We start from the raw sequence: 12305 nt of genomic DNA, 5'->3' as shown, positions 1-12305 counted from the left end.
GACACCAGTATAATTTTCTAAGTATGACTGTCAGCCAGTGCCTAACATCCCTTGGTATGCCCTGGCCAGTGTCGGGACTGACATAGCAGTGGTGTGAACAGTCAGGTGAATGTGGTCCTGGGAGTCCTTGATGCTCAGACCCCATGAAATTTCATGGCTCCAGGTAAACCATTGATATGGCAGTTTCCCACTGATTACCATTTATCACCCTCTGTCAACCACTTCACAAGTACTCCATGTTGAACACCACATGGGGCAAAATATATACTCTGGTTGGAGACTTCGATGTAGCGCTTGGCCAGTTGTTTAGGTACATGGGCCCTTTAGATTCTTTGTGGCCACGCGTGTGCCATAGTTTAAAGGGACCAATTTATGCACTAAGTTTCGGGTTGCTGTGTGGCCATGCAGCTTAGAGGGAATATTGGTCCCCACCATCATTGATTTTAGACAAACTCAGTTCACTTAAGTGATCTCGAAAATGCCTGAATGCGTTGTATATAGCAATTGGAATAGATGAGTACTGGCAACATCCAAGCTATGCTGCTGCAGACTGCTCTGGATTTAGCAATGTTTCCTGCCAATCTGCTTTAAAACAGCTTCAGCACTACCTGAAAGGTGGCAAATTGTGCAGGTATGTCCTGTCCACAAAAAGCGAGACCAATCCAACCTGATAAATTACTATCCCCTCCGTCTACTATCAATCATCACAGCAATGGAAGGAATCATTAACAGTGCTATCAAGCATCACTTGCTCAGTGGTGGCTAGTTTGTGTTCTGCCAAGACCACTTTGCTCCAGATCTCATTACAGCTTTTGTGCAATCATGGACAAAAGAGTTGAATTCCAGAAATGAGGTGAGAGTGATCAAGGCAACCGGGTTTAGCACCAAGGAATCCAGTGGGATTTGAGAAAACTCTACAGTAGTTGGAATCACCCTTAACACAAAGGAAGATGTGGCAGCCTCCAGGATGTTGCTGCAGGAGTTTCTCAGGATAGTAACCTGGGCCCAATCATCATCGGCTGCTTTATTAATGACTTTATGCCAGCATATGGTCAGAAATGGGACTGTTTATTGTTGATAACACAGTGATCAGTTCCATTTGTGATTTTTCAAATAATGAAGCAATCCAAACAGCATTCAGGTTTTGACTGATAAAGTTTCAAGCACCATTCAAGCCAGGCAATGACCATCAACAAAAATGGGAAAGTTATTTTAATGGGAGACTTCAATCAAGCTAATATAAATTTCTCAGTGAAGTGGTCCACCTGTACATAAAGCATTCCGGCTTGGGCTGATAAGTGGCAAGTTCTGTATGTGCTGCACAAGTGCCACATAGTGACCGTATCCCACAATTGCCTCCTTTCACAATCAAATGTGTTACCATCCCTAAATCCCTTAACATCAGCATTTGAGGCTGTCATTGATTACAATTTCAATGCCGTTATTACAAGAGCTGGCTCTTGTAATAATAAGGCTGGCTATTCTGTCATAAGACTCTCAACCTGACTCCCCAACGCCCTGCTCTCCGAAATGCTTAGTGAGCTGTCCTGTTCAAGAGGTAATAGATGCTGACCTTGTCAGCAACACTCACATCCCATGAAAGAATACATTTGTAAAAGGAGCATAAAGGAGATCCTCTGTTTTGTAAGAATACAAAATTAAGGAAGTTATGATAAATCATTGTGTAACACCTTCTCCACATGCTGGATTTTTGTATCTGGGCACTGCATTTTAGGAAAAATGTAAGGGCTTTAAAGTGGGTGCAGGAAAGATTAAATGAGAATGGTTCCAGTGATGAGGGCCATTTTTGGAGAAGAATGGGTTGAGAAAATTAATGGAGATGTTTGAGATTATGAAGGGTCCAAACAAAGTGTATGGAGGAAACTATTCCCATACACAGAGGGGCTGCAGTCTGGAGGGGTTGTATTTGGGATAATTAGCAGAATTGTTGGTGATGCAAAACTTTTTTTACGCAGACGGTTATGAGTTTGGGAATGGCACTGCCTGAGGATGGTGGAGGCAAATTCAATCCAAGTTTCCAAAAAGGAATTGGCACGGTGATTAACACTGCTGCCTCTCAGCGCCAGGGACCCAGGTTCGATTCCCAGCTGGGGTCACTGTCTGTGCGGAGTCTGCACGTTCTCCCCATGTCTGTATGGGTTTCCTCCAGGTTGCTCCAGTTTCCTTCCACAGTCCAAAAGACGAGCTGGTACAGTGCATTGACCATGCTAAATTCTCCCTCCGTGTATCCGAATAGGTGCCGGAGTGTGGCAACTAGGGAATTAAAGTAAAGTTTATTTATTAGTCACAAGTAGGCTTACATTTTCACTGCAATTAAGGTACTGTGAAAATCCCCTAATTGCCTCACTCTAGCGTCTGTTCAGATACACTGAGGGAGAATTTTTAGCACAGTGACTTCATTGCAGTGTTAACATAGGCCTACTTGTGACACTAATAAATGAACTTTTAAAAAAAAAGCTTTCTCAAATTTCCTGTCACTTTCAAAAATATTCAGTGCCGGTCAGGGCATAGACAGATTTCGATCAATCCTATTGGCAATTATCACGTGGTTTCTTGTTACCCTTGCACCCTCTATTTTACTGCAAGTAAAATCTAACTGATTGTAAACTGCTCAAGGGTGGTGAAACATAAGTATACTAAAACAGAAAACCTTTGCTTTGAGAAGAGCAGAATCGGAATGCTAGCAAAGTCTGGTATTTAAATGGTCAATTTTTTCTGTATTACGGAGAACCTTTGTTACTATTTAAAACAAAACCGTACGTTTACAGAAAGAAATCTTGAATTGCTTGTGTCTGACAGATTATGCTGAAGAGTTAGCCAACAAGCTGTTTGGTGTTGCTGAAGCCCCACCATCGAACCTAGCCCGTTCTTTGCCGACAACTGTACCAGAATCTCCAGTATGTCCTGCCAGAACCCCAAGGACTCCACGTACACCTAGGCTACAGGATCCCAATAAAACACCACGGTTCTACCCTGTTGTCAAAGAAGGACGGCCCTTAGACATTGAGGTATTAAGTGTTTTTATTTTTAAGAGAAATAAAATGATATGTAAAGATTTTACCTGGCATTATTTTGGCCAAATTCTGAATGCACTTAAACTATACTAGGTGATGCCATGTCACAATTGGCAGCTAATGAGAACTATGCTTTGCAAGATGTGCTCATTTTATCATTATCTTTTAGTCCAGTCTTATTTATTTGCCTATTGAATGATTTTAAAAACTATATATGTAAAATTTTGGTCACATTTTCCTGTGGACGCTAACCCAACTGTATCATTGCTCAGGAGTGTGGAATGATATAAGGCTGGTTATCTTGTATCTCAATTTGGATGCTATCCTTTAGGTGTGGTGGCCATTTGCTTTGCTTTCCTTGTGTCTTTCTTTGTCTCATTTTTTTTCTCTAACTTAAATCATCTGTTGTGTAATATAATTTATAGCTTCCTAAAGCATTATTTTACCAAATGTTATTTTCTCTGTTCAGAAAGTGAATTGGCTTTCTAGGAAATACAGAAAAGATAATCCTCATTCAGTTGGTGATTTGAAAATTTCCATAAAATAGAATGTAAACTTTAAAACCTGAATTAGCAATGCTAAGCCATTTAGTATTTTCAGACTGTTTTATTACCTGTGAATTTGTGCTGTAAACTCAAATGAATTCAAAGCAAGATGTATTTCATTACTATCATATTCATTTTATACAGTACTAGTCTTGCAATACATCCCTATTTAACCTCATAATCTCTCTACCTCAGGCCCTTTCTGACCTCACAGTAACTTGGCCCAAGTACCTGATGTGAATGTGTGCACTAGGGTAAAGTTAATTTACTGAGGCAGAAGCTAAGTTATTGGTAGTTTTTAACTCCAGGTGATTTTTATTGCAGACACCAAGGAAAAGGAAAACAAGGCATAGTTCAAATCCACCACTTGAGTGTCATATTGGTTGGGTTATGGACTCAAAAGAACACAGACCAAGAACATCATCTGTTAGGTGAATACTTTTGTTTATAGTATTTGTTAATACTGCATTATTTTTATTTATAAAATGTAGAAACCCAGTGCAATTATAAACCAATATTGTGATACTTGCACCATTGTATCAATTTTACAAATATCATTTGTTGTTGTACATCAAATGCATATGGCATTTCCATTAGTTTTCCATAAAAATAGAAAACGCAACCGTATGTACAATAATTGTAATATTGACAATTGTAATTGCATAATCAGTAGACTGCATATGTTCACTTGACTCAACATTGATGTATTAAATCTCAGAAGGTTCCATCATTTGGTGTTTATGCTGAGTTCATAAATATTCAGTTATGCTACAGAAAGTATTGTTGATGAATAATAAAAATGTGTGATTCATACATATGCAGATCTATTTAACCCAAAGAGTATTAGTATTTGGTGATGCCTGTGTGAAAAATCTAGCTCCATGGTGGAACAGTAATTGAAGTTTTTGGAAGATCAGCATCAAATTTGCAAATGCCATTCTAAACTAACAAAGACTCCTTTAGCAGAAGGAAATACAAGCATAAATTATTTGTGATCGGTAATATTCCAAATTTTCTCTTCCCCAGCGGTGCTCAGTAGTTACTTGAATATGAGTAGTTTCATGAAAGTTAAAAACAAATGATTCCAAGTTATGTATTTCTGACCAGTTTTGAGACATTTGCTTAGTTATGGATTTTACAACTCAACTGCTTGCTCTGATGCATCATAGAAAAGTGATTAATGGATCTTTCTTTGAGGCTAGTATTTGTTAGAAATGCTGGCTGGAATGTTCTGGCTCTTCAAGCCAGTGGGATCTTCAGGTCCTGCCAATCGCACACCCACTGCTGCAAGTTACACATACACGCACACTATAGAGATCTGGAGTTTTCACTTGGAGCATGATCGGAGTACAAATTACACTGAATTATGCTAGTTGAGAGAAATATTTTTTCCCTTTGGGTTTCTAATTTGCATATTGTCATAAACCAGAGTAGCTGGACAGCACTTAGGACTTGATGCAATTTTTTAAAATTAAAATAATTCTTTGATATATTTGAGTGGTAACTTGGTGAAGCTTTTTATTAATATAACTGAGAATAAATTTATCACAAATTCTTGATTTTAGGAACCATTTCTTTCGACTGAAAAATTATGCATAGAGGAGAGAGGGATACCAGTGAATTATAGATTAGTTAACTTGACGTCTATTGATGGGGAAATTATTAGCATCTGTAACTAAGGATAGGATTGAGAGAATCAGAGCATAAGCTTGGAAGGGTAGGACATGACTGAACCTACTTTTGAAGAGGTAACTAAATGGTGGACAAGGGAGTGGCTCTGGATGTCATTTTCTGAATTGCCAGAAAGTATCAAAAGTTCCTCATAAGGGACAGTTAACTAACAAGTGTTGATCTTTGTTAGGAAATTGGATGAGTAAAATTGACCAAGTAGAGATAATGGAGAGGACATGATTTGTAAGTGTGTCCAACAAGAATTTTTGTTTAGCGTCCTTACTAAGCACTTTTTAAGAGCTTAGATCAGTGGTTCCCAAAGGGTGCAGCGAGAGAGGATGGCAAGTGTGGCGGGAGGATTCGAGGACAATCAAAGAAACATTTAAACATGGTTTAAACAAGCATTGTTTCATACTTTCTGGATGTCCCATGATCATATTATAAAGTAGTTGTGTTCTATGTTATGAATCAAGCACTGCTAGGAGGTTTTTTTTGTTTTTGAGTGTATTTCTTATCAATAAAAAATTTGGTGTGGCACGAGCAAATTTTTATTCCGAAAGTGTGGCCCAGTGGAAAAAGTTTGGGAACCACTGGCTTAGATGATGAGAGAGCCACATATTTGGGTTTGCTAATGACACAAATGGGCAGCATTGTAAGAGATGTATTTAGAAGCATGACATTGATTAAGGGAATGAGTAAAATTGTAGCAAGTGGATTTCATTGTCAGCAAATGTGAGGCCATCAATTTGGAACTAAGAAGGATAGAACAGGGAACTTTGTAAATGGTGAAAAGTTAGAAACCATGGAGATCTAAAAAGATTTGGGGGTAGCAGCGGTCCAGTATATTTTAAAAAATGTATTGAAAATAAGCAAAGGGGCTAATGGATTGTTGGCTTTGATATCTAAAGAAATAGAATATGAGGGCAGCACGGTGGCACAGTGGCTAGCACTGCGGGTTCAATTCCAGCCTCGGGTAACTGTGGTATTTGCACGTTCTCCACATGTCTGTGTGGGTTTCCTCCAGGTGCTCCGTTTTCCTCCCACAGTCCAAAGATTATTTTACCAAATCTTATTTTCATTACTATCACATTCGACAACAGTCCCACTCAGGCCCTATCCCCATAACCCCCTGCTAATCTCCCTGACACTGAGGCAATTGAGCATGGCTAATCAACCAGTGCAGGTTAGGTTGATTGGCCATGCTCAATTGCCTCTCTGTGTCAGGGAGATTAGCAGGGGGTTATGGGGATAGTGCCCGAGTGGGACTGTTGTCGGTGCAGCTCGATGGGCCAATGGCCCCTTTCTGCACTGTAGAGATTCTATGACAAGGAGCTAGAAGTTATGCTCCAGTTATATAAAGCCCTGGATCACACCTGGAGCATTGTGAGCAGTTCTGGGGGTGGAACACCACAAAGAGATACAAGTTTAAGATATTATGGAAACCAAATTAGATAGTTCAGAGAAACTATTTCTGCTGGTTGGCTCTTCTACACATCTACAAGGTGGTAGAAGTCAAGAACTCTTCCACTATCAGCAGTTGTTGCTAAATCAATGGTTAAATTTCAAATCTTGAGGTCAATAGATTTTTTGTTTACCAAAGTTATGAAGGGATATGGGACAAAGAAGGGTGCATAGAGTTAGTTGCAGTTTGCCCATGATCTGATTGAAACCAGAACAGGCTTGAGGTGTTAATTGACCTACTCCCATTCCTATATTTCTAAAATCAAAATATTTAATCAGCATCTAGTCCACCACTTACGATTAACCTATTTTTTAATAACTGAAAATGATAAATATACAGAACCATTTACAGGTTATAGTTTCTTCATAAATATAAAACCATTTAAAGACTTTTAAATTGTGTTTATTGGTGGCATTCTGCCTTTTTAATTTTATGCCTCCTTGAAGGCCTATGAATGACTCCAATTAGTGGTAACCTATGGAGAAAATTTTGATCTAAGGGTGTTGCCGATTTTGTGGGTGGGACCAACTTCTGGTAAAATATTTTTTAAGCGGGCGCACAAGGTGGTATTGAATGTACTTCGCACATAAAACTCTGCACGTGTGTGTGCAGGTTTGTTTAATTTCTGACTAATTTTGCTGAGAAAACCAGCACAGACTGGGAAATCTCCTGCCTGTAAAGTGGAGAAATGACAAACCGGCTTCAGCATTTGATTCACAAGAAATATGATTAGAGACAATGTTGTGGGGAAAATAAAATTAAATTCCTAGCTTTGACATTGCTTTCATTTTTTTTAGTAGTTCCAATGCCAGCCCTTCAGAAGGCACACCATTTGTTGGAAGTTATGGCTGTACACCAAACTCTCTACCCAAGTTCCAGCATCCCTCCCATGAGCTTTTAAGAGAAAATGGCTTCACCCAACAAGTTTACCACAAATATCGTCGGAGGTGTTTAAATGGTGAGCCTGTTTCCTTGTTTTAAGGGGAGGTGGGATCGTCTGACCATAACACACACACAGGACATTCATCAAACATAGTAACGGTTCTACTAGAGTTTGTGCAATGTTTTTCATTTCAAGATATCAGCTTTAAAAGAAATTATCTTAATGGTTTTTTTCCAATGTACAATTGAAGAAAATATCTTAACCTGACAAGTTGTCACAAAATAGGTATTTTTGGGTGATGTAGCAAGTAAAAACAAATACTCTTGGCACCTGTGTTCTAATCCAATAAAAACTGCTTTTCTTGATTTAAGGCTCCAATATTAAATTTTTAGCTGTGGCTTTTTACAGATAACTAAGACTAGATTGGCAGTATCCCACAGATCATGAAGGCAGCACAGTTGTTGGCACTGCTGCCTCACAGCGCCAGTGACCTGAGTTCAATCCCCGGCTTGGGCCACTGTCCGTGCAGAGTCTGCATAGTCTCCCCATGTCTGTGTGGGTTTCCTCCGGGTGCTCCGGTTTCCTCCCACAGTCCAAAGATGTGCAGGTTAGGTTGATTGGCCATGCTAAATTCTCCCTCAGTGTACCTGAAGAGGCGCCGGCATGTGGCAACTTTGGGATTTTCACAGTAACTTAATTGCAGTGTTAATGTAAGCCTACTTGTGATACAAATAAGTAAATGAATAAGATATTAATGTACAAATTGTTGGAGCTGCTGACTGTCAAATCATGGATCCTAATGGACTTCGTTCTAGGGTCTTAAAGGAGGTGGCTAGTGAGGTAGTTGATGCATTTTAAATTTTCCAAAATTCCCTATAGCTGGGGATGGTTCCATTAGATTGGAAAATGGCACATGTGACTCCTTTATTCAAAAAGGGAAACAAAAAGCGGGAAACTACAGGCCAGTTAGCTTAATGTCTGCTGAAGGGAAAATGTTATTAAATACCTTTTTATATTAGGGCATTTAGAAAAACAATCAAGATAATCAGGCAGAGTCAACATGGTTTTGAGAGAGGGCAATCGTGTTCAACCAATTATTAGAGCTCTTTGGAGAAGTGCCATGTGTTGTGGATAAAGGGGAACTTGTGGATGTATTGTCCTTAAATTTCCAGAAGGCATTTGATAAGGTGCTGATGTAGGGGGTAGTATTTAAGCATGAACAGAAGATTGACTAGTTAACAGGCAGCAGAGAGGAGGCATAAATATGTCTTTTTCTGGCTATCAAGATGTAACAAGTATGTGCCATAGGGATTAGTGTTGGGGCCTCAGCATTTTACAATTTATATCAATTACTTGGATGAAAAGACTGAAATTTGCTGATACTAAAATAGTGAAATAAGTTGTGAAGAGGCCATAAGGATACTGAGTGTTTATTTGATAAAGGGAGGGAGACAGAAAGGGACATAGATATGTTAAGTGAGTGGGCAAAGATCTGGCAAATGGAGCTTCATATGGGAAAATGTGAAATTGTCTATTTTGGCAGGAACAATATAAAAAGCATACTATCCAAATAGTAAGAGAATGCAGAACTTTGAGATGCCATGGGGTCTGCGTGTCCTCGTGCATGAATCACAAAGGGTCAGTGTGCAAGTGCAGCCAATTTATTGGTTATTGTGAGGGGAATTGAATACAAAAGGTAGAGCTGTTATCCTCCAGTTATGAAGGGCATTGGTGAGACCATTTCTGGAATACTGCATACAATATTGGTCTCATTTTTTAAGAAAGGATGTGAATGCACTGGAAGAATTTGGGGAAGGTTTACCAGACTAATACCTAGAATGGTTGAATAGGTTAGACTTGTATCTGTTGGAGTTTGGGAGAGTGCGGCTTGATTAAAACATATAAGATCCTGAGGGATCTTGACAGAGTAGAAGTGGAAAGGATGTTTCCTCTTGTGGGAGAATCTAGAACCAGAAATCACTATAAAAATAAGGGGTTATCATTTAAGGCAGATGAGTAATATTTTCTGAGGGTCATGAATCTTTTGTAGACTCTTCCTGAAAAGGCAGTGGGAGCGGAGTCTTGAATATTTTTAAGATAGAGGTACGGAAATTCTTGATGAGCAAGTGGGTGAAAGCTATAGGTTGGAAAGTGGAGCTGAGGTGGCAATCAGATCAGCCATGGTCTAATTGGCAGAGCAGGCTTGAGGGGCCAAGTGGCCTACTCCTGCTTCCAAATCATCGGTTCACAGCATTTCCCATTGGGTCATTTTCATGGTAATTATGATCAATATCATCAGCTTATGCAATTTAACTACTGAATACAGGCAATGTCAAAGAAGGGTAAAACAATCAGAAAACCTGGAAATGTGGGTGATTGTAACCAGTTTTGTTTACTGACTATAGTCTTCAATCACAAAGTCACATCATATCAGTCAATTTATGTGCAATTTTTAATGTACTTCATTTAAAATCATGTTATTAAAAAATACTACACTGTTTGAATCATTACAACTCTGGTTCTAGCATCCATTTTCTAGGCTCTTTCAAGCTCACTTTAAAAGGATATTGGCAATGCAACAGATTTAATTGCATTATCTTCACTTTTCAGAGAGGAAGAGATTAGGAATTGGCCAGTCCCAGGAAATGAATACGCTGTTCCGTTTCTGGTCCTTCTTCCTCAGAGATCACTTCAACAGGAAGATGTATGAAGAATTTAAACAACTGTCTCTTGAGGATGCAAAAGACAATTACAGGTACAATAATCAGTTATAGTTGAAGATGAAAAAACAAAGTATAGAACAAGAAACCACAGTTGTTGATACAGATCAAATTGGTTCTCCTGTAACAAAAACTTGCACGTATAAAAAACATTCCAGGGCATATCATTGGTGCTGCTTAAAACAGAATGTGACATTGTAATATATTAGAACAGGTTCTCAGAAGCTTGATCAAATTGACATATTAAGGAGGAAAATGAAGTGGGGAGAGTTAAGAAGGAGGTAAAGCTGAAGAAATTGGTAGCTGAAGGCACAGTGATGGAGCAGTGAAAATCAGATGCTTCATTACTTCAGTAAATTAGTAACTAGTTAACAAATCAAATAAATAGGAGCGACAGACGTATCAGGGAAGGCAGTGGTGTAATAGTAGTCATTGGACTAATAATCCAGAGAATCAGGGCAATGATCTAGGGACTAGGTTCAAATCCCATCATGGAATTTGAACTCAATAAAAATCTGGAATTAGAAGTCTAATGATGACCATGAAATGGTTGTTGTACAATTTGGTTGCGGGTACAATTTTATCTTTTAAAAAGCATTTACATGGGTACGATGGGTATAGAGGGATATGGGCCAAATGTGGGTAATTGGGATTAGTTTAGGGGTTTTTTTTTTAAATGGCAGCATGGACAAGTTGGGCCGAAGGGCCTGTTTCCATGCCGTAAACCTCTATGACTCTATGGTTCACCAATGTCTTTTAAGGAAGTAAATCTGCTGTCCTTAACCTGGTCAAGTCTAAATGTGACTCCAGATCCTCAGCAATGTGGTTGACTCTTAAAATGTTCTCTGAAATGGCCTAGCAAGCCTTTCAGTTGGAGGGCAATTAAGGATGGCAATAAATGCTGACCCGGCCAGCAATGCCTACATCGAATGAATAGAAGTGGTAGTGTGGCATGACAGCAACATGTAGGAGTTTGTGGAAAGTATTTTGATATTGGACAACCACATCTACAATAAGATCTACTGCTCAACTTTGGCAGAGAGTTGGGAGTACAAGCTGCAGACATTGCGGAGCATCGGGGAGGCAGAGATTACCTGAACATTTGTTCCAGGAGGCAGTCCCTTTAGAGTTTTGTCAGTGATTGTGACTGCAAGTCGGGCAGTTATGGCTTGGTGAGCCTCGGCTTTGATGAGCAGATACAAGGTACTTGTTACCTCTGTGGATGAAGAAGAGAACTGCAGGGTAGCTGGTAAACTAATCATAGCACCATACAGCTGAAAGCCGCTCAGGTGGAGAGCGTATAAAGGAATTTGGCAATGATATGGGACAATGGGGTGGATGCTGTTTTCTGCTGCTGGGACTGGGAGTTCAGAAGATTGTGTTGCCTGCTTAGTGTCCAAGTTAGAGACATCTCTTCACGGCTAGGGAAGAACGTGGTGTGAGGATCCAGTTGTTCTAATTCATGTAAGAACTAAGAATGATTTATTAAGAGACTTTGAGAAGTTAGAATCTAAATTAAAGCAGAACCTCAAATGGTGATAATCTCGGGATATCTTGAGTTACCCATCCCTTGGCATAGGATTGAGCAGATTAGGGAATTTAAACATGTGGATCAAAGAGTCGGGCAGGAAGGAATTTAGTTCATGGGGCACTGGCACCATTACTGGGGGAGCTTTTCTGTTGGGATGGACTCCATTCAAATCTTTGAGATCAGTGCCCTGGCAAATCCAACAAGGGATGTGGATTGAATTTTAAACTAAGAGGTGGGGGGTTCAGGTGAAGTGAAATTTAGAAATCTAAGATGACAATGTGGTTACAAGGTGACCAAAGTAAACATTCCAGGAAACGCATTTCAAAAAGACAGACTGGTAAAGGAAGAGTAGTAGTCTGAGAGTAAAGGATAACATGAGGACATTGGTGAGAGAGGATCTCGGCTCAGATCAGGAAGTAGAATTGATATTAGGGAAAACAAGGTTCTGAAACCACTTG

General features: G+C 39.4%; 1 protein-coding gene across 5 annotated transcripts in view; it reads left to right on the top strand.

Moving 5' to 3' along the window:
* Positions 1-12305, top strand: part of LOC144492705 (la-related protein 1B-like) — a 94726-nt gene that overhangs the window by 74209 nt on the left and 8212 nt on the right. For 3 of the 5 annotated variants that reach the window (XM_078211064.1, XM_078211040.1, XM_078211048.1), the window contains 4 exons: positions 2821-3029; positions 3905-4011; positions 7511-7671; positions 10207-10351. In XM_078211064.1, coding sequence (XP_078067190.1) covers positions 2821-3029; positions 3905-4011; positions 7511-7671; positions 10207-10351 — 622 coding nt within the window. The remainder of the gene's footprint in view (positions 1-2820; positions 3030-3904; positions 4012-7510; positions 7672-10206; positions 10352-12305) is intronic. The other 2 variants (XM_078211073.1, XM_078211056.1) reach the window with 1 other exon arrangement.

The sequence above is a fragment of the Mustelus asterias genome, chromosome 1 (genome assembly GCF_964213995.1).
Source record: "Mustelus asterias chromosome 1, sMusAst1.hap1.1, whole genome shotgun sequence".
Taxonomy (NCBI): Eukaryota; Metazoa; Chordata; class Chondrichthyes; order Carcharhiniformes; family Triakidae; genus Mustelus; species Mustelus asterias.
The sequence above is the reverse complement of the archived record's forward strand: the minus strand, read 5'-3'. Positions and strand labels throughout refer to the sequence as shown.